The 22,582-nt window shown below is 44.5% G+C and overlaps 1 protein-coding gene across 1 annotated transcript; it reads right to left on the reverse strand.

Annotated features, from left to right (window-relative positions):
- Positions 1-536: 536 nt before the first annotated feature.
- On the reverse strand, positions 537-21,269 carry hs3st1l1 (heparan sulfate (glucosamine) 3-O-sulfotransferase 1-like1). Its single transcript, XM_037466333.2, has 2 exons — positions 21,050-21,269; positions 537-2,043 (listed from the first exon to the last, which is right to left on the reverse strand). Exon 2 carries the CDS (start codon positions 1,861-1,863, stop codon positions 922-924), a length of 942 nt encoding a protein of 313 aa, XP_037322230.2. The 5' UTR covers positions 1,864-2,043; positions 21,050-21,269; the 3' UTR covers positions 537-921.
- Positions 21,270-22,582: the final 1,313 nt, after the last annotated feature.

A 22,582-nucleotide genomic window follows, 5' to 3' on the forward strand; every position in this document is an offset into this window, starting at 1 on the left:
CCAGTGGAGCTGTAGCTTTGGCTGCTGTCTAGTGCCTAATCAATGAAAGAAACATGACCTGACTCTATCTGTTGCGTACGGGATGACAAGATGTTTCTGGGAAAACTGTGTGCAAAATACGATTCAGGAAAGAGATTATACCAGGGTAAGAAGCACATTTGCACAGAAGCTGTATGATTTGTAAATGTTTTGCAGCATATGATTTAATGACTACATTTAACACCTGAGTAAATTGTGGAACAGGGCAAAATGTATAAGCAGCTGCCTGGATCTCAGTTTGCTGACTATGGAGATTTGACTGATTCAGCTGCAGGCGCAAGGCTACCTTCAATGTCCAAAGCCATTAGTGATTCCTTTTTTACTAAAGCGCCGCTCCAGGCTACCCATTTCCTTGCATTAATGTCTGCCTTCTGCCACAGCAAATCAAAGACGTATTCTAATGCCACTGCCCATCTTAGTATACTCTCTAAATAACACAGGTAAAGGGCTCCGGGGCTTTTTATTTCCAGAATGAAACGGAGAGGCCACTTTTCTGGTACATTTGATAGCAGAACGATTTATTATCAAGAACAAGAATATCAAACAAGAGAGAGCAAGAAGGAAAAAAGTTCCATAAATGTGTTTTCACAGCAATTTTGATCACTTAAACGCTTCCAGCACAGACAGAATGACTTATTAAGCTTGGAGATTCTTCCATTTAATCTTAGGCCTCTAGTTACAGTTTTTCATTCTTTTTTTTTTGTTTGCCTTATCGTGTCAATATATAACTGCTGTGCTGGAACCAGAGATCACAGCAGTAGTTATTAAGTGGCTTTTCAATGGCCCTTTCAGATGTCAGTTCTGTAAAGTGCTTTATGCCCCCTCTCGGTCTGTCCCCATCAGAGACAAGGACAGGGCTCCCTTGAGTTTGATCTGGGTTCCTCATTGCCAGCTGAAGGTGCGCTTCACCAGCCTGAAGAAGGTTCGGTTGTGTTCCTGAAGGAAGGAGCGGAGCTGCTGAAGGACGGTGCTGTTGACAGCTGGGTGCGGACGCCCCTTGGACTCATGCAGGCAGCGCTCTCGGCCATCGCTCCGGATGCAGTAGAACCCTTTGGTCTGGTTGAAGTAGAAGTTGGAGGACACTATCCTTGGGGGCAAGTTGAGGAAGCGCTCCACCTTCTGAAGCTCTGGCAACGGGTCTCGAATCAGAGCGTCCCCATCGACGATGTGCACCTGTTCGAGGGGGAAGTGGCGCAGCCAGTTGCGCATGTGGACGTCGTACAGGCTCCTCTGAATGGCCTTGTACCGGATATTCAGGGCCCCATTGCGCACGAGCAGGTTCTCGATGGCTTGCACCGGCTTGTGGTTCTCCAGCCGGTTGAAGTACACCTGGGTGTAGTCTGATATGACGCGCTCGGCCGGGTCCCGCAAGATCAGCAGCAGCTTTATGGACGAGTTCATGGCACAGATGCGTTCAGGTGCGAGGGGTGATGTGAAGTAACCTGGAGTTTTCTCCACTGTGATCTGGTGCGGGTACGAGTACGGCATCAGTTCACGGTACCACTCGAAGCCCTTGGCGTAGTTCTCATCCCAGTCAAAGAAGTGCACCTCGGTGGCCGCAGCGGCCACCTCTGGGTGAATGTCCAGCATCTCCAACAGCGCTCTTGTGCCGCCCTTGCGCACTCCAATAATGATACTGTGTGGGGCTCTCTTACTCGTTCCTGGGGGCGGAGATGAGGGTTCACCTTCAGAGAGGTTCAGTGCTAGACCAGGATCAAGATCCATGCGGTCCAGTGTCAGGCCAAATCCTGCCTGGATGAGCTCTGGTGGGGCAGCGTTTGCCTGGAGAACCAGGAGAATGGCGGATGCCAGGAAACAAGCCATGGTGACTGTAGGAGGAATGGACAGAAGACAGAAGCAAGTATAGGAGACAATGGTTTAGCCGTGGACCCGATCCGTCTTCCTGAGCTCAATAGTAACAAGAGCAGCGAGAAGTGCAGTCTTTGTCTGCCATTGGATTTGAGCCGCAGGAGGAGGAGAAATCATCTGCAGTCCACAGCACATCTGTCGGGACGAACAAAGACAGAAGAGAGAAGAAAAGGTTTTCAGATTCCGGGCTTATAAAGCAGATTGAATGTCTGTATTATACTCAAATGGCACTTTCCTCATTCCCCTGAAAAAGCAATCCAGCCATAAATACAATCCTTGTCTGTTCTAAGTGTATCAATCTCAATTCATCTTTCTTTGAATATCTTTTCATCCTCCCTCTCCCCATCGACTTATCCTCTCCTCTAACTCTATAAAGTCACTTTCAATCGGAGGTATAATTTTTCCTGCTGAAAAACATTTAGCCAGGCAGCTCGTTAGAAAAGGCGTCTGAGATATGCAAGCACGGCTGCAGGCTCGGATGCAAGGCCGGCGCTCCTTCTTCCTTTACTGGGTCAAAATCCTCACTCAAATCGATACCAACCGGAGCATCGGAATCAAGGCATTTGGAGATTTATAAAGACAAATTTATTGCAGAGAATCAGATGAGTTCTCACTGCCAGGTGACATTGATTTTCTATACGTGTCAAGAAAGATCGATACGACGGGCGGTGAAATACAGCAAATGCAAGGAGGAGGATTTAAAGCATTGAATTCGATGTATAATGCTGATGATGAGCACTTCACATCCATGGGAAGATTCTAACTAGCCGTCTTGTCTTTTCGACCTTTTTTTTCCTTTTACCATAATGCCTGCTTTATTTTGTGCCTCCCATATCATTTACAATATATTCTTCTCAAATGATTTGCCTTCATTTAAACAATGAAGTAACAGATGTAAAAATGTTCCCGCGCTGTAATGCAAGAAACCACAAGCTGAAAAGCTGAGTTTTTTTTTTTAAATGTCACAGACTTAATTAAAACAACAAAAGTCTTCAGATAAGTCGGCGAGGATAACAAGCTGAGAGAGCTGTTGCTTGCATTATGCTAGTCAAAACAACAGGGCCGGGCTATGCAAACATCGAGCTTCCACAGCAAAGGCCACAGTAAGGTGATCTCAACAAACAAATATATTCTCTGCCTGGGAACAAACACACACCCACACACACTCAGAGAAGAGTGCTCTTCTGGATGCAAACGGCAACACGTATTACTTGTCACTTATATTGTCGGCTAAACATGAGGGTTTTTTTAGGTCACTTTAACACACTGAGATGGGATCATGGCCCTGCAGGGGGCAGATCTTCCCAACCAGTGTGATGCTCAATTCCTGCACTGCTTTCTGTCGATTTTATGTAGGTACTTAAAACCAATGGGGTGGAAAATGGAAAAGGGTCAATTGACGAAGAAAAGTTGCATTTCATGGCTTTTATTGCAGCAGAGAGGCTTTTCATCTTCTTTTTGTTGCATTTTCTCTCCAATTTAGCTCATCAGAAAATGTTGTTCTGTTTTGGAAATAGCATCCTGCGACATTTCCTTCTTACTTAATCAGCAGTGAGTAGGTAAAGTAACATGCCAGTAACATTTAAGATACGTTCCAAAATAAACATCCTAAAAGAACAACATCATTTTGAATCAATCAGTTTGGTACAAAAGCCTCTTTATTGAGAAAGTGAATGAAATATGAAGAGGATCTCTGAAAAAGGAAAAAAAGGAACTGGCCTCCAGGTGAGTTATTTATTATGTCTCTCCTTGCAGAAGTACAATCACAGAAATCCCTTTAACAAGCAAAGTCTTACACATTTATACAATGTCACCATTGGCCTTTGTCTCACCTTTCAGAGTCTCTCAACCATATAAAGCCTGTGACACACGCCCCCGCTGCACACTCCCATCCCGTGGCTTGAGCGTGGCGCCGGGCGCGTGAGCCGCGCGCTCAGGAGAGCTGACCTGCCTCGCAGGGACCAGGGTTCCACAGGGAGCCACTCATGCGCTGTGACAGCCGCGCCTGCCTGTCAGCGTTTCCCTGGCAGAGAGCTGCCAAGTCCAATGCTAACAGCCAGGCTGGCAGACGAGCTTTCTGTCTCATCCAATTCCCCCCCCCCCCCCCCCCACCCCCACACCACCAACTCCTCCCACAGCTAAACACCACCTGGAGGGAGCCATTGTTTCACATTCCACTGGGCCTTATTTCTTTATTCGCCACTTGATGCGTATCTTTCCAGCTTTTCACCCAGGGACACGGCAGCTTAAGGCTGGTTCGTGGTGCTGCGTCTGCGTCTTGTGTCAACTGTCTTGTTTCAATTCGTGGTCCAAAACGGCTTGCGCGCGTCACACGTTTTACACGTCTAATGATTTGTATCAGCAGATATCGCAGCAGGTATTCTAAGGACAACAGTTGTATAACCTCATGCTTTCCATGAACTAATTAATACGACATGGATTACAGTCGACTCCCACCATCTCTTTTAGAACGGCTTGGTACGTTTTAGTATTTTGCAGTTTAAATTGAATTCGTTTTGGGAATGAAAGGGGATCAATTTGATAAAGATAGCAATGGGGTCTTGCCCTTTTTCGTCAATTAAATCAATGGTTAGTGAATTCAATTTAGATTGCGCTTTGAATTTCCAGGCGTATTAGCTCCTTGTTATGCTCGAGATGTCTCCCTGCCTTGCAGGCCGGGATCTGCTGCCAGACGCACGATGAAGAGTAAGTGGAAATGGAAATGGACCTCAACGCAGACAAAATCCCCATCGCTTACAAAAAAGAAATCAGACCTAAACCACATTCCTGCTTGAACCCGTGACACAAAGCCTCCCCAAACACGAGAGCTGCAGTTGCCCACCGTTATTAACCACTTGTCCTTCAGCAGAGCAAAAAGTGCTGCCTGCTGTCTGAGTGGACGGCGCAGTCGACCGCTTGGGCACCGGGCCGAGAGGAGGGCTCCACCGGGCTCACTACAATCAGCCCAAACCTGTACCTGTACAGAGCGAAACCATTTATACTCAGCAGGATGCCTCCCACCATTCAGTGCCGCGGTGACAGGAAGGGCACAGGGCAGCGTTATCTTCCCCTAATGGGGCGACACGTTAGTACGAAATCGTTACGACTGCAATAAAGCTTGATTACAAAGGTTGGCCATTGAACGGGTCAATTTTAACTGAGAAAGTAAAAAGTATAAGTAAGTAATATCCCTCGTGCACAAATGCAGCTACAATAGAAGACAAAATAACCTACTATTACTACAAAAACGCTATTCTGAAAAAGCACCTATACAAACCTCCCTTTCTTCTGTTTTTCCCTTTTGTGTTCTCAGTACCTCTGCCTACAAAATCTCTGTTTCACTGGCTCACAATATTGTTAGATGATCCCTTGTAAGATACAGTGACCCTTCCCAAAAAATACTATCACTCGGGACACAGTTGCACACTCAGTATCACACTGTCTTTCTTTTTTATGCACTCTCCCCTTTGCTCCTTCTTCTTTTCCAACAGGCCCTCAAAAAAACCCAAACACGTACAATGTATTACCCACCCACACACATCCAACTGTTACTGTGAAGCTGCACTCCCACATGCAGGACAGGTATTAAATTAAGGATACATTTTGGTTCACAGTGGGAATCCTGGCACAGTTTAATCATTTCTGTTACAGAAGCGAAATACTTGGCCAAGATGGAGGTGATCTTTTCTTCTCCTCTTGACCTTTACGTTGATAAGTCTCATGCAAACTCTAATCACATGTCTACTTTCCGGGCTGAGCTCCGCAATCAAACCAGTACAAGCTAGAACTCCCAACCATTCAAAACACAGGAAATCAGCATGCAATGGGTTTTAAAGGGACACCTTGAGCACCGCTGAGCATTTCAATCGTCCCACCAAGCTTGCTTGATGTGAAGGAATACTGAGTGAGATGTCCCAATCTTTTACATTGCTGCTAAATAGGTAAGAGAGAGTTGCCACTTTCAATCACGAGGCCGGTCAGTGAGTGATGCTCAGAGTTGCCCTCGGTTGCTTGTTTAACCCATTCGGTGGATTGTGATTAAAGACGTGTCAACTTTCTCCGGATAGAAAAAGCCAGAGAGAGGGAGAGATGTGTTGAAGCTGCAGGAGACTACAATTGGTGGCATTTTAGAAGACTGGCATAGCACCACCATCAACATCATATAAAATGACCATTCCTGCAACAGCTTGCACCCATATCCGTCCAAGCTACCATCACTTCATTATTTTACCCCATTTGCTGTTTTACATTACAGACTGATATCTAAATATCTAAATTATGCGCTGCAAATTGTTAATGTCTCCAAATATATTTTGAACATTTAAAAGCTGCAAAGCTTGAGGGGTCCAACAAAGCCCGTCCAGCCAGAAGACTGCATTTTGTTCTTGCCTTGAGAAACGAGAAGTAAATGATGAGGTTATTTTCAGGCAACTTTCCTACTGCACTACCAGCACATCTGTGGTTTGAAACCCAAATGACAACTAAAACCCTCTCAGAGGTCCCTGCGAAGACGGAACGCTATTCCGAAAAGGCTCTAATAAGTAAAAGAGGACAAGCATTTGGGGTTTTGTAGGAAAAACGCACCAAAAGAGTAGCCCATGAAGGGAGAGATGTATCAGACGGCATTAACTGTGCAAACGCCCTGGAAGCCGTGGCCCAGTAGCACTCTCCTGTGGGGCCACCTGGTGGAGAAGTTTCTCTAAAATGTAGCATCAATGTTATAGCATAATCATCTATTTCCAATCAATGTATCTTTTCCTCAAGATGTAAAAACTTTACAAACTTTACTGGGTGTATTTGAATAGTCGATACTCACTCATGGCAGAGGCTGCTCCACATGATCAAAACTGCTCAGTAAGTCCCTCTACATGACTTCCTTGTCGCATTGCCCAGAAATATTGAAATTCATTTTAGCAAAACGCTGAGTGAATTTATTTTAAAACAGTATATGTCTAAATCTGTGCTTCAGAAACTTTTTGGGGGAGACCCCAACAACTAAAGAAATTTGATACATTTTGGGTCCTTTCGCAGCTCATAAGACTCATTATAAATTATTATTATTGGGAGCCTGCATTAGTCCTTTGACCTTGAGAAGTCCACAGTGCCATAATTAGGACAGGTGTAATTTAACAGTGGAATAGACGGTTCAAAATGGGACCACAGCAGCATTCCAAACAAAGATGGAGAACCAACATTTCCTTAATTTGAGAGAAAAAAAGGAAAAACACTACAGCACAAATGGAGAGCAATAGTTGGCTATTTTTGGCGCAAATGAGTAACACAACGACCTAATCCACACCCACCTGTCAGCAGAAGCATTCATTACACATTCTGTAATCTGTCATTTGCTAGTACGCCCAGACGCTTGTAGCCCATGGCACTAATTACAGTATTTTATCTGTGATCTTCTATACTTAGTTAAATAGTTAAACTTTAACGGCATAGCGCTGTTTTTCAACTGTCTTTTCCCCTGCAGAAGAGCGGTTCAGTGTGAAACACGGTCTCTATCAATTACCAATCCTTCTGCCCACTGCCATCTGTGCACAAGTGGAAGATGAGCCACCCAACTTGTGGTGAAGGCTTTGCAGAAAAATACATGTTCATGCTTACAAAGACAAAAACAAAAACAAAATCCAAGCGTTCTTTTTGCCCTTTCTTTCTTGTTTCACTGTCCCTGCAGCCTTGGCTCCCTCCAGTCGAACTTTGAAACGTGTCAATGCCCTGGGATTTATTTCAAGCATCAGCTGATTCAGATTCAGACGGAGGCATTTCCACGGAGAAAAAAGCGTCCGACTTGCCCATCACCCTTGGATGAGCGTAGACATCCGATCCCAGGTGTTCGCCGTTTGGTCAGAAGCAACAAGGACCCGTGAGGAGGAATTCAATCTGAGTGCGGCCTGCGTGATTCTCATTCGGCGTGCCACTTCTGATGAAGCACCCGGGCTTTTCGCATCGCCGAGATCTCCGACCTGCAGGGGCCTCCTCATCACAGGCGCTGAGACGAAGCTAATTTCTGCTCCACCAATTTAATGCTACTGTAATTCTCGTCATGCCCGCCCCATCGAGCCTCTCCCTTGTTCTCACGATGAGCCTGATCTTCTCCATGTAAAGTAATTGCTCTGCGGTTCGACGCAGGGGGAGCCCCCGCCCCCCCCCGAAATGCTGACTTAATCAAAACAAGCGCGCCGACCTTAACCCCTTTTCTGGGGTGTAAGCCGGTGGCGCTCTCCAGTCTCCCAGGCATCCTGCAAAAAGTGCAATATGCCCATGCATTATGGAGGAATTACTTCATCAAATAAAAAGCAGGGCATCTTGTAATGAACCGTGAGGATGCTCTTAATCTTTGATGAGGCCTATCTGATGAATAGTTTAATGGGAAAGAAACTGTGTGAAGGCCTGCTGGGTGCTGACAAACACATCACAGCCACAATGAGTAACGCAAAGAAAAATGCGTAATGATTTAAGAGTTTTACGATCTTGTAGTGCAGTTTATTAAACCGCATTAATCTTGCAAAATAAACAGCACTTTGTAATACTTTGAGTGTCATCCCACCTTAGCCGAGTCTCGAATCCTACACTGTGAAATGTGAGCTCCACCGCAGAGCATGCAACACATACTAACTAAAGGTCCACGTAGTCTGTTTTACTAAGATTCCCTCATGTTTCCTCCCCGACACTTCAGCTGGTGTGTGCAGTTTCACTCCACGTGGAGCGCAGAGCCGCCAGAGTTTTTTCCTGCCATCTCAAATATGTGTTCAGCACGGCAGGACTTGAGCTCTAGTGTCTGGACCTTCTGTGATGTGCTGTTGGCTGCCAAGCGCTGAAGCGATTCAACATCGGCCTGTGGCCCGCCAGCTGATAATAATGCACTCAACTTAAAGCCGCCTCCCGCGGCGGAGAGAGTGTGTGTGCGTGCTGTGCGTGCAGCGTGGTTCGTTTGAGACGTGGCGGCCCTGGTTGTTGCAGCACACACGAGAGGGATGGCGGGGCCCGGACGGATAGCACAGTGAGCGCCAGGGAGAGGCGCCGCGATCTCGTCGGGAAGAAGTCAGCGGGCAGATATGAACTGACCCCAGGTCTTCAGAACGTGCTCAGCACCGGGTCAGCTTGGCTTGTTGGTGCACTCCGGGCGAATGACAGAGCGTCTGTAGGTGAGAAACGCAGGGCAGAAATCCGTCTGCAAGGGTCATGATGACCTTGGCCTGGAATAAGTAATTCAAGTCTTCGCCTCACGTGGCGGATCATCGATCGTAACGTGATCCGAGGGATCGGGATGAGCAGGTCGAGGCGGCTTCAGTCGCCTCTAAGCCCGTTTAATTAACTGTGTTGGGTACGTCTGTCTGTGAAAACAATCATTCCTTTTGTTCCTACCAAGGTGAGCATTTTAGTGCAAAATGATGGCGCTTATATTCCACTGCAGCTCGTGAGTGAAACACAATGACATCATGAGGACGCATTAAAGACTGTAAACGACACTGGACACTTGAAACCGGATCAGCACCTGACTGTGGACCGACTGCAAGGCGTCAGAAGGCCATCCCGTGGGCCGTAGGTACTGCTACATGCATAGAATCCATTTCAGAAGTATAATATATACAAAAGCTGCGTTTCATGTATGAATGTGCTCATGATTTCACACCAATAACAACAAACGGTTTTCCTTGGATGCAGTGACACAACGCATAACATTTGGGTTCATACTGGTAGGCAGGGTGAAATTTAAAACTCAAAGTGGCACAACACATATTTACAGCTCAGTTAGGGTTTTTTTCCTTTCATGTTATGCTACATTTTTTCCTTTGATTTATTTAGGGATGTGGTCCTCGTGAATAAGTAACTGGAGTCATAAATGACTAAATGAACTTGAAACTAGCGATCGAAACCACAGAATAAGATAAGAAAAGATAATCCTCCATTAGTTCTGCAGCGGGGAAATTAAAAGCGAGTAGTCATTTTCTTATAAACTTCTGTAAAAACATAATTTTGAGACCAGATTAGTGGCCTTTAGAAAGAATGCAGATTTGACTTTAGCAGTGGCTTCACTCTTTATGTTGCTTTGTTCAAAGGTCTTTTTTTGTCCAACCAACAGCCCGAATCAGGTTGAGTGCATCATTATAAGCAGCCCGGAGTAATTCATTAACCATTTCCTCTGAATTAAGCAGCTTAAAATCATTGGCCAATGCTCAAACTATTTCCAAGTGGTGATCAATGATTTAAGCGACGATGTGTTTCAGCTCTGCAAATATATACTATATATTCAAACTATTACTATATTCAAAAGAACTACTCTTATGTTGGGACCAGCACCTTTGAAGCAATAACGTCCTCCGTCTCTAACTTTAAGTGACCTTGATATTTAGTGTTACAGGGTAAACTAGACGAGTTTATCTCTAACAACAATCTCGGGCTCCATTTCCTGGTGGCGAGTCTCTGCCTCTCTGGCGGCGAGAGCTTCAGAGGTCCGATCAGGCGAAGACAAAGGGCAGCGGAGCTCCGTCCTGCCATTGTTTGCATTGTACTTCACTTCTTGTGTTCCGCCTGTATGGCAGACGTAGGATTTAAATCACTGGAGCATGCACAAAACTGAAATAGGGTTAAAATATAAAAAAAAAAAAAACCCTTGCATGCATTGAATGTGCATTGAATTTTCCTGACTTTAACGGAATTCAACGAACAGGAAAGAAAAAAGACAAACTGAGTTGTAGGCGAGACGCATGCTGCGAATTCAGGCTCATTTAAATATACCTGTCTGCGACTTTATGACAATATGCTCGCAAATGCAGTTCTGTAGACGTGACAGAATCAGGTTAAAAAGATAGAGGGAATAAAACATCATGTCACTTCGGAAGGGTGACTTTCATAGCAGAGCGGAGCTTCTTCTCTGCCGGTGTGAACCCGAGATGATAGAGCTCCGGTGAGGCTAATGCCGCATCATTTCATCCCCCCCGACCCCCGGAAAAAAAGAGAACAAGCACTGCTTTTAATCCTTAAAAAAGGCTGTGAATGAAACCCGAAGTCAAATCAACTTCAAGCGCAACACTAGTCTCATCAGAAGCACCAAACAACTCGTATTCGTAGGGCTTCTCCCTGTCAATTTCATCTGTGTCCTCATGTTGCGTCGTACTCCATGAATAAGTCATCAGTCTCTCCCGTTATTCCCCTTCGGCTTATTGCTCGTTCGGCTGCCTCCCAGCCACGTAAAAAACAACCAAAGTGTTTATGGGAGATAAGAGGCAAAGGAGGTCTCAGGCCCAATAACTCCTTTTATCACCCCACGTTGTGCAGCGAGGGGCCAGTTTATGGGTGGATTTGCTAAAGACGAATTCTTAATTAGAGAGGTTTGTGGACCCAGCATCAGAGGCCTAATGGGGGAATAAAAATAAGCATCCAAAAAGGATCTGTGGGATTGCTCGTTGGCCCGCTGCATTGTCCCGTCTTATAGTGATGATGCGACTAAACCAGCCCTGGTTTCTTCTTGCAGCAGTTCCAATGATAAAGAGCCTTTTAACACATGGGCTTGTTTGGTTAGGTGGGAATGTGTTTGTCTCAAAGAGAGGGAGTCTTTTGGAAAATGAATTCAGGTTATTGATTGTCTCACAAGCTTATTAATGGTGTACCCTGTCAGCGGAATTACTGCCTCGGCCATTAAGGCGGGGAGATGCTATTTCCCATCATGGTAAATGAAATAAAATAAGACTTAGAGGCTTAGGATAATAGGAAATGCATTGTTTTGTTCTGAGATTATTTGAATAGTCAACAATAGTGTTCTTAATTTTATTGCCAATAGTTTTATAAGCAACAGAACCGATTCCTCAAACCGGACTCCTCAAAGCTGAAGCAAGTCGGGGCCGAGCACACTGTACCGGAGGAACAGTTTTGGTTAAAAATGTAGCAAGCGGTACAGTTCCTGATGTCTAAGTGCACAACAGCAGAGCGTTAGTCAACAAGTGTGGTGCCCCCCCCCCCCCCCCCCCCGCCCCCCTTCCTCACTAATCAACCCTGCTGTAAAGCCAAGATTAACCATCTCTCACTTCATTTAGATGGAGGATTGTTTTGGGGTTTGCCTGATTATATCTGTCTGGAGCACACGCTATTGGTATTTAACAAAGATTAGCTTTAAATTGACGATTAACCTTTGTAATCCTGGGTGCATATTGAAAATGGCTTACTTTTCTTTACCCCGAGCCACAAAAAGAGAGGAGCCGCATTATCGCCGAGGGAAAATTGAGCCTTGCAAAGCAAATGAGGCGACGTTTTCCCGCCTGGTGCTCAGGCAAATAATGAAGATGGTTCTTCAGACTTGAGAGCCATCTCATAATGAATATGAGAAGATGAATACGAGCAGATGAATTCTTTCGCGTTTGTAGCATCTTTTAATAAAACGTTGCGTTATCCTGACAAGCAAGAGACTTATCTTGCAAGAAGGGAGAGTAGACTTGTGGGAACAAGTGGTTGACATTGTTTAGACGGCTGTATTAGGGAGCAATCACACAATAAATGAGTCATTTCTCTGTATTTAACTACGACTGGGGAGGTAAGGATTTAATTTGCTGGGCAATGAGTTGTTCCCATGCGGAGTGCTCCCTGCATTAAATCACAAGCCGATGCACCTGCATCTGCTTCTCTCTAAAATCATCAACGCATAGTTATACGGCTTCCCAAACTGCACAAACACAAGTGGGATTCTATTCAATGTGCTCTCTGAAAAAAAATGAAACACAGAGTGTAGGTATAACTACTACTACTACTACTACTACTACTACTACTACTACTAACTACTGTACATCTCCAACTTGTCATCCTTTGCAAATGGTGGGGAAGACTAAGTCTAAAAAATATTTTGAATCTTTTATTGTCATAAAATATCCATATTTAGGTGATATGAATGCTATTTATGTAGTATTGAATTTGAGGATATAGTAAAAAATGCCTGTCGAAGCTGCTTCTGAAGAATATTACATGTATTATCATTCAAGGGATTAAATCTGTCTACTTACTACTACTGTAATATATCTATTAAAAAAAGGGGAAGCACATTTGCTTACATGCTTCATACATAAGATTTACGTAAGACTTTTTTTTAATCGTGTCTTACATTGTAGCTTTTATTCTTCTATTATTTTCCCTATTTATCTCAAGCTTGTTTTTATTTTCTTTTTTCTTGGATTTGTCATGGCTGCATTGACATTTAAATAAATGTATTTAAATGTCCCTTCATGCCTCGATTTTCTGATGTTTAATGGAAATTGCTTTGAATTTCCTTGTTGCTGGAATGTGCTTTAAAAATACATTAGCCATGGAAGGACAGACAATATCAAATTCTCAGAAGCTGCAACCAGTGAACTTTTGTCATTTTTGATTGAAAATGACTTCAACGACTCACACAGTCTATTGTTTCTTTCTCATAGACTGCAATCAAAATGTTGGCTGAATATTTTTTATGCCTTTCAACTAATCAATTAATCAACTAATTGTTTCAGCACTAAATGTATTACAAGAATATGAGCTTTTGTTTATTACTCTTACTCATTAACTTTCCATGAAAGCTGTAATCCAGGATACCTGAACTAACCTCCACTACTAACCTACTGAGCTCTCACATATACTGGTGAAATGAGGATGGTGTAGTGTTCTTTATTCTTTAAAGCTTGGAAGCTACCATCAAATGCCTCTACGGCCTAATCCCCACCCCGCTCCATACCTCTGGAGCACATCCCAGCCCACAGCTTGTAATCCTGCTGCAGTTTATTAAGGGGAGTGATGTAACGTGTGTGTGATGAAAACTCATTCTGAAGGTGAGTGAGTTTTACTGGGCCGAGTCATCCTGTTAACTGGGACACACAATCGCTCTTAAAACGGACCAAAAAATCGTATCAAATATAAGGATAGGATCTAAAAAGCCCTCCCTGTGTGTCACTCAAAATGCATGCAAAAATGTCTCCAACCAGGTGCACTCAGGAGAGTGCAGATCTCAGCCAAGCGTACCTGCAAAGACCACTGCAGCAATGTGGGATTGAAGGACTGCAGCCCACCCAGAGTGCAATCATGCGTGTTGTTAGGGTGAAAACTGTTAACCTCAACAGTGTCTCCAGACACAGAGACACGCAAATGTGTTTTATTTACTGTATCAACGCTGGAGCAGAGATTTTAACAAAGCGCTAATGAATCATCTTCTTTTAATTCAAGTACATCTAGAGAAATACCTTTTCGTTTTTTTTACAATTCCAAACAGTTGGAAGCTGCATATTATTTACTGCCAAATCCCAATTGAATGAATCCCAATTAGTTGCTGTTTTTAAATTAAAATAAAGGCCAGTAAAACAGTAATCTTTTTCCTTTTACAGCCAAGTTATTACTAGTTATCAACTGGCCAAAACCCAATGTTAAAGATGCTGAACATCTGCTAGACTCGTTTTGTAGATTTGTGGAAACAACACAATTATCTATGTAATTACAGGATAAGAGTGAGAAAACAAATATGCTGCAATAAACAAATCTAAAAAAAACCTGCAGGAATCAAAATCTGTTCCAATGTCCCCAATATGTGGGAGAGATTTAAATTATGGTTTTATTAACCGATACAAGACAATAGTCAGTTAATAATACTACACTGTGACAGACAGCTCACTTACGGGGAATCATGTTTCCCCAATTAAGATCAACTCTGTTTAGCTGGCCCATAGTGAATGTCTTTTTACAGCTCAAGCTAACAATAATCTTTATTTAATCTTCAGACTTTTAAGATAATCATGTCATCAATGTACAACCATATACTACTACTGGTGGTGTTTGTAGAGTTTCAGTTCTGCATCACGCTGTATTATTTCTGTTCACTTTATGTAACTATGGATGTCTGTTAAATGACTTTATAAAAATAAGACATTAAAACAGGGGGTCATCGAGTTTGTGGAAATGAGTGGAGGGATTTGTCGCATTTTATTCTCTCTTTAGTGCAGCACCTGGGAGAGATACATTACGATATACTCTTTTTAAAGGGGATACGACGTGAAATGGGGTTATCCGGATCAAGTTTAAGGATTAAATGAGTAATGCTTGATAGAAAGTGGAAAAGGGGCCATTGCTTTATGGCCCTGATTTGGCAACGCAGGTCCTGTGAGTTTTATTTCAACACAATCCTTGTATAACATGAACTCAGTTAATGTTATCGATTACAAGTGTTAACGTAGATACAGTTGAACAGATTGTTGTGTCAGCTACCTCCCACCCACAAAATGAATAGGAAAGCAGCTGAGACCGCCAAACAGCATATTTCAAAGATCAATTCCTACTCCTGGATGAGTTGCATTAGCCTGAGATGGGAAAAGAGAGCGGCTCTCGCCCGGGCGATCTCCCTCCCACAAACCAAGATGAACAGTCTCATTCAGCACCGTGGACAGCTCCCTGCACGGCCCAGAGAGAGATAGCTGCTAAACCCTTCTGCAGCAGGCACGACTGAGACATCCTTAACACTGGTCAGATAGCCGTCTCTGGAGACCACTCTGTGCCCGGCACCTACCCGTGTGAGTGTGAGAGTGTGAAATGCTTACTTGCTGTAGAAGGCATATCTATTTGTGAAAGACCTCTTGGAACTTTTACTAATCAGATTTTCACATGAACAAAAGCTTATTTGTGTGTGAACAGTCCTCGTCTGAAGGGCACTGAGGTCAAACATTGGAGAGCAGATTCTCTGCGCTGCTTTTGTTAGGTGCGTGACCGTCCCACAATAAACCTTAATAAACGTCTGAAAAGATCCACTTTCATATTTAGACAAACCCAGATCTTTGCCTTTTAGAAGAAATGTCAAACGTTGCTTCCGGTGGATGCAAGAGCGGGAGCCAGGAGGGCCGCCCAATGCTTGACATTTTGTTCACGTGAGTATTCATCTGCTCATTTAACATAACCAGCAGTGATGTGCAAAGAGAAAGGCGAGCAGACAAAGCAGAGATGGCTCCTCGGAGTAAACCTGAATTAAGCTACTCTACCTGTGGTTCTCTTCTAAAGACTGACAAACACTTGATCTTTTTTTTAATGAAAATCCTGCAGTTGATCTGAGGTCTTTCAATATGCAGAAAATTCATAAAGTGGGCCTTTATTATCCCTGATTATCGTACAGCCTCCACGCAAATGAGAAAAGGTCTTGTTCCAGTGAACTCGTTTCATTAAAATGTCACTTAGATATTCTGCTCTCGGGCCATCACAAATGAGGAACACATTTAAATATTTCACAAACAGAAAGCAGCTGAAATCTGTTAGTTGCAAAAATTAAAAAAACATAGACTCACACGAAATAAATTCATACATATGGCGGAGCAGAGACACCCGAATGAAAACAAATCTCACACCACATGACGGGGTCACGATTCCTCCAAGAGAGAGACACCGTTAGGCTTACAAATATGACAAGACGTGGGTGTGATCTAAAAAACATATGGATGCACGACACACAGTAATGAGGGATGTGGCTGACTTGCCGCCTGCTCATGTGAGGCAGGAGGAAAACAAAGGTAATGAATAAATAACTTGGCCCCTTGTCAAGTTGGAATGATGAATCTACTTCCTCACGCCCGACTCTGACGGCTGCGTCAGGCTTTCTTGAACCTCTTGATGAAAAAAGGGCCCATGAAATGTGTTCACTGGAAGGTGTCGCCCCCCCCCACGCCCCCCCGCTGTCTCCTTTCACACCCGCTCCTCCCACCCTGTCCCTATTATTTCGAACGGCGGTAAATTAAGCAGAGTGGAGCCTGTTGTGGGATTCAGTCATCTGATTCTGCCTTCCTCTAATAAGGCTTTCCCAAGGGATGACTTCCGACTCTTTTGATGATGAAGACGCAGCTCCCGAGGTTGGCTGCTCCAACGCTGCTGCTTTTTAATACGGTGTCGTCGGTGCGCACGGTGGGGATCGGCTCACGGAAACGTGGCACGCGGCATACGGGGGCCGAGGCGGCTCGTTTGCACCGCCGAGCGCTGCCTGCCGCACACTCGTGAATTATGGAATTCGGCACAAATATGCAAATGTGGACATTAGCCTGGTTATTCCCCTGTACTGTAAGTTACAGTGACCAATCTATTATGTATGAACCAAGGATGGGAGTGAAGAGGTCCTGGCAGCTTCGTGGCCCCTCTCTGAAGCATGAATCGCAGGAGGTGGGGAAGGGGGGGGAGGGGGGCTGCAAAATGCCAACATCTCCAAAGACATGGGAGAATTAGAGCTTGCTCCCATGCTCGATTGCCAAGCTACTTAAAACAACAATGGCTTCAACAGGATTTTGAGGCCCGGGAGATACGTCGGGGAATAAGCATGAGGTTGTCGCTAATCCTCCAATTTCCCCCCACAAGGCAGATAAAGCGGGTGGGTTCAGAAAGCGGTCTGCAGGGGAGGATGAGAGGAGATCCAGTCAGCTCCACAGCCTGAGTATGGCATTACCATCATAATGCAGGATGAGTGATTGTACCCAGGGTGACCTAATCACAGCACTGTAAATATCCAAAATCAAAAAGCCAGCAGAGGTGAGAAATCGGCTCGGCTTGGAACGCACGCGCTCATCCTGCTCGGGCCGAGCCACCGCCAGCTCGGATCAAAGTCAGCCATCGCACGCATGACAGCTGACTGCTTCTATTTAACAAGGTTCGCCCGGAAATGATGATACCTTGTTCTGGTACACATAGTCACTATGGTAACGGGAGAAACCCAGTCTTTCAAACTGTTCCTCAATCAGCAGCACTGCTCGACTGTAACAGGAGAACATTTGCTAAAGGTGAACTGGAGAAACTTGCGTTGTAAGGTGTACATACTGTAATGATATTGCTGCATAATCACTTTTAGAAACAAATATCTGGACATTGGACAAAATTCCCAGAATAGTTGGAAACTTTGCATGGGTATTAATGGGAAAATGACATTTTGGAGTTAGATCAACTATATTTACCATGTCATACATGACGAAACAACATTTTGTCATAAGCAGACATATATGCAAATATTTGTATATTTCTGTGCTAATTTCTGAAACTCCCGAGCTTATCTTTCATTGATTTATTTTTTTTGGCGCCGATTGTTTGCCGCTCTTCAACCTTACATAACGTACTAGAGAAGTTAAGATACAACTTTGTTCAGCTATTACAACACAAAGCGAGAAGCAGGATTTGGCGAGCGGATGAATATTTATTGGCTTTTGGCAAATGTCTCCTCGCAAAATGCTCAGCGGGCCAGCAGCGGCGGAGAGACGCCTTTGGAGCCAGCACATTTTCACATCTACATTTTTAGATTAAAGGTTTATTTTTCTTTAAACGGATTGGCAAATACTTGTTGTTGAGTTGATGGCGACAAGTTGGAAATTTCTACATATCGGCCAACCCCAGTGGGAAGAGTAAGGTGAAGTATCATTGTCCGTTTAAAACCTTTGGGAAGACTCATGGAGTCGTTAAGTTTGTGTCTCACTTCCAAAGTGTAAGCGGGCAACATCACACAACTTCACACAATTTTAACACCTGCGGTCGTTGGCAGCGCCACAAACACTCAAAGCTGCATCCTTCTCACGTCAATCAAAGCAACAACGCTAGTTGGCATCGGCTTATTTATGAAACTCTGAATATGATAAACAACCAGACTTTCGACAGTCTGCAATGATCTGTAGTTGGTTAACTGCCAGTGTTTAATTACTGCGATATTACAAACTACGGGTTAGGGCCCATTCACACAGATATGGCATCAATCAGATTACAGCACCAACCAAAAACCAGCAACCCCAGGATACATAAATATGATGGAGGCTATCACTGTACGACACAGATCGGCCTTTTTTCTTTTCAGTTATAGTAATTTGGACCACATAAGCATTTTATTCAAAACAAACAAAGATATTTACTCTTCTTGGCAGAACTACATTTTAATTTTAGTTGGAATTGACTCGAGAAAGGAAGGCGTTGAGATAGCAATGATCGCTTTTTTACAGCAGAGAGCCTCCGCTCTTTTATCTCTAAGGGACAATAAACCAACCCACAACCACAAGGAAAAGTCAATTTGTTGACATTCATTTGCATTTTGATAAATAGTCCTGCATTCTTCAGCTATTAGCTGCTATTTTGTGATTCAAAAACATAACCTCACCAAGTCCATTCTCTCCACGAGCTTCCTCTGGCTTATCATCGGCAAAGCTTACGGAAAAAGAAAACACACTTTTGTCTTGTTGTTCTTCTCCTCCCACCCCCTCTTTTCACAAGTGGAGCCAGTTGGATGAACTCCCTCCAACAAAACATATTAACAGCAGGAAATTTTACCCCCCACTCCTCTGCACCTCGTCTGCCTCCTTCCTTCCTTCCTTCCTTCCTTCCTTCCTTCCTTCCTTCCTTCCTTCCTTCCTTCCTTCCTTCCTTCCCCCATGAAACCCTCCTGACATCGGGCTGTAACATCCACTGCCCGGGTTCATTTGTCTGGTCATAAATCGCCGACACACCTTGGGCCTTTCTTTGTGTACGTAGTAATCACAACACCTCGCCGGATCACCGTCGTCTTTACACCCGGCCTCACAAACACTTTGAGGACGTCCCCCGTCCAGCCGCCTGCCTCGTGCGCAGCTTCGCCGTCGCTCACACATTTGGTTCCAGGACAGGGGACAATGAACCAAACATCCGTCCCGGTTCAGCTACCCACGAACAGCGGACCGATTCATGGTGACTGTTGGAGGATGAAAATAACGAGAGAACCCGCTTTCATGTTGACCCTTTGTTGTCTCTTAGGCTGTCGCCTACTTTTCTGAGCAATTTCACTGTCAGTTGCCTTTCGGTTACATTCATTATTTTGCCAAACAAGACACACTCTTAATTGGACAAATAATCTGAGCTTAATAATTTGTTTCACACAGACCTTTCATTTTGAAGACATTTGATATCTAGTAAATTATGACTTTCCGTGTTTGACCCCAGTAAAAGTGGTACAGTACCACATACCCAAAATGTACATCACTGCTCTTGTGACTAAAGACTGCAAAAAGATGGATCCTTTTTTAAATACCGGCTAATTAAAGCCCACTTTGAAAGATGGGACGAGGCTAATGCTGAGAAACGGCGTGTTTCATTTGAATTTCATCAGAGAACCTCAACACCCAAGGGGGAAGAATCTTCAGTCGGATGTGGGTGGAGGGTTTGGGCAACTGCGTTTAGGGGGGGTTCGGATGATCCCCAAAGCCACACATCAAAATCCACTATGTAAGGTATCTTCATGCACACACATCTGACACACAGCGGTGTTACATTAGCTCTTTCCTCAGCTTGCTTTATGACACTGAATCGATCGAAGGGACCATGCGGCATCAGCTCTCTGCGAGCTTTGGGTAAGGTTTGGTGACTGGTAATTACAAACACGGGCCAGAGACACATTTCTCCTACGTATTTGTTCAGTGCTTTGTAGACGTGCTGCAGCTAGAGGCAGCAGCTCACACAAGCCAACACCCACATGCTCATAATTAAAGGTGAGTTGCATGGCCTGTGGATATTTGCATGCTGTGACATTGGTGCTAGAATTTAACCAGACAGGTCTGACAGCAGATACAGGCGGTGTGAAGCTGAGGGGGGCATCACATCGTCAAGACCATACATTTGCCCAACAGCAGGGATGTGGAAATTACCATTCGCTGTGTTTGTCTGCCCTCTGACTTATTTATCAAGAAACAGCGTGGCACCTTTTGCTTACCAGTCTCCAGGTGGAACTTGTGTCTGTTGTCGCTTGGATGTTGTTTGAATCTAATTTAAACGCACAAACTTATTCTATTCCTGACCGAACTTTTAATCCATGTGAAGTTGATTTTGCATGGCAAAGGATCTAGTGAAGATGACTCTCTCAGGAGCTTATAAAGCTGTAATTCAATTCAATTCTTCGGAATGGAGGATTTGAATTGGCTGAATCAATGGTCTATTGCTGAGGATCTAAATGTGATCTGCAGGGAAAAAACAAGTTCAGCATATTGTACAATTCCTGAGACTGCTCGCTGCGAGGCGACACTGGCTTTATCTGCGATAGTCCATCAATTCAAAAGCAGAAAACACCCTTTTGTCAAGACGCACGAGGGGGAATCAAGTGTTGCGTGGACGCGCGTGGGAGCAGCTGCGTGTTTCACACAAAGTGTGAGAAAGAAAATGTGGTTACCTCGCACGGGGGGGTTCGGTGAGGGTCTCGTTGCGCCTCTTGGGTCCGGGTTGATCTCAGGAGGAGCGCAGGAGGAGCAGGAGGAGGAGGATGGTGCCGATGCTGCCGAACCACGGAGCGCACATTTGCGCACTGCCGCTCCAAATAGAGGAAAAGCGTCCTTCTCTCCTCTCGGCCACTTTCATAACTGAGTCATTTGAGCGGAGACACAACGAGGGGCGGGTGGAATGAGAGAGAGAGAGAGAGGGGGGGGGGGCGGAAGGAGGGGGGTGTTGGGGCGATGACCGAGTCCTCGTTTATTCAAAGCGCGCAGCTCCACTCCCGCCTCCGCCTTGCGCAGACGTGCCGGTGGAGAAGCGCGAGCCGCTGCTTTGCGTAGCAGACAGGGCGGACCGGGGCAAGGTGCGCCTCCCGGGCCGGACATGGACACGGTAGTCTCTAAGCGATCCTCTACTTCTGTTTGTCTTCCAACTGCAGATATGTGTGGCCATGGTGTGACGATTCAAACGTAGAGGAGACACAGAAGCTGAAGCGGCCTCATCGGGGTTTTCCACGGTTCGGCCCGACGTGTGAAGCAGTGAAGTCTGCTTACAGAGGACTTTCACCCAGGGTGTCCGTGTCCCATGTTGATAACATTTAACACTGACTTATTTCAAGTTACGTATCAGGGATAGTTTGCCGCCTACATCATTTAGCAAAAGCACACATACATCATACTGAAATGGACAGGTTCTGGACACAAGATGGTCGGCTAAAGCGTCATAGTTTGAAGCATGGTGATGCTGACCAAGCTGGCGAGTGTTTTACCATGTGCTGCTGACTTGACTCGGGAATTGAATTACATTTGATTAAAAATATGCCAAATGTGTGATCCAATGCTTTTGGGCCTTGAAACACCTTTGCAGTTCCATCACCTTTCCAAGTGGCAAAAAACGACGACAAATGTCGTCCATGAAAGAGCACCTGAGTGTTTCCATTTCATAACACGCTATAAGTGTTACGTTTAACTTGGTTGGGACCCGGCGACTCCAACAGCAACAGCCTGTGATCAGAAAATGCCTCATCACTGGAGGACGGTGGTGACCGAGGAAAAGATTGTATTGACTTGGTCTGAAACCATCTGCATATTATTACCATAATATCCTCCACTTATTTATTCGGGTTTTCCTTAAAAGTGTTAGTAATCTGTAATTACTATACCGGTTTTGAACAGGAACGCGTGTAATATTGTACAAATATGTAAAGCAGTGGATTATAAACAGGGATTGGGATAAGAGCGTTACTGACATCTGCATGTTTTGCTTGTCTCAGAAATGAATCATTCTTTCCTGCACTCAATAAACAGTGAACTTTAAACTGCAGCTTTGTTTCTAAATTTAAGCGTACTCATTAGCATAAGCATACTACAAAACATCTGCTTGAGTCTGCACTATACGACTTATAACCTCTGTGAAAAAGAATACGCTCCGTTACAAAGAAAGGGACAGATGAGGGCAACATGTGATTTCAACATCCCCATTCATAATGTGTGTG

Source organism: Pungitius pungitius, chromosome 13 (genome assembly GCF_949316345.1).
Source record: "Pungitius pungitius chromosome 13, fPunPun2.1, whole genome shotgun sequence".
Taxonomy (NCBI): domain Eukaryota; kingdom Metazoa; phylum Chordata; class Actinopteri; order Perciformes; family Gasterosteidae; genus Pungitius; species Pungitius pungitius.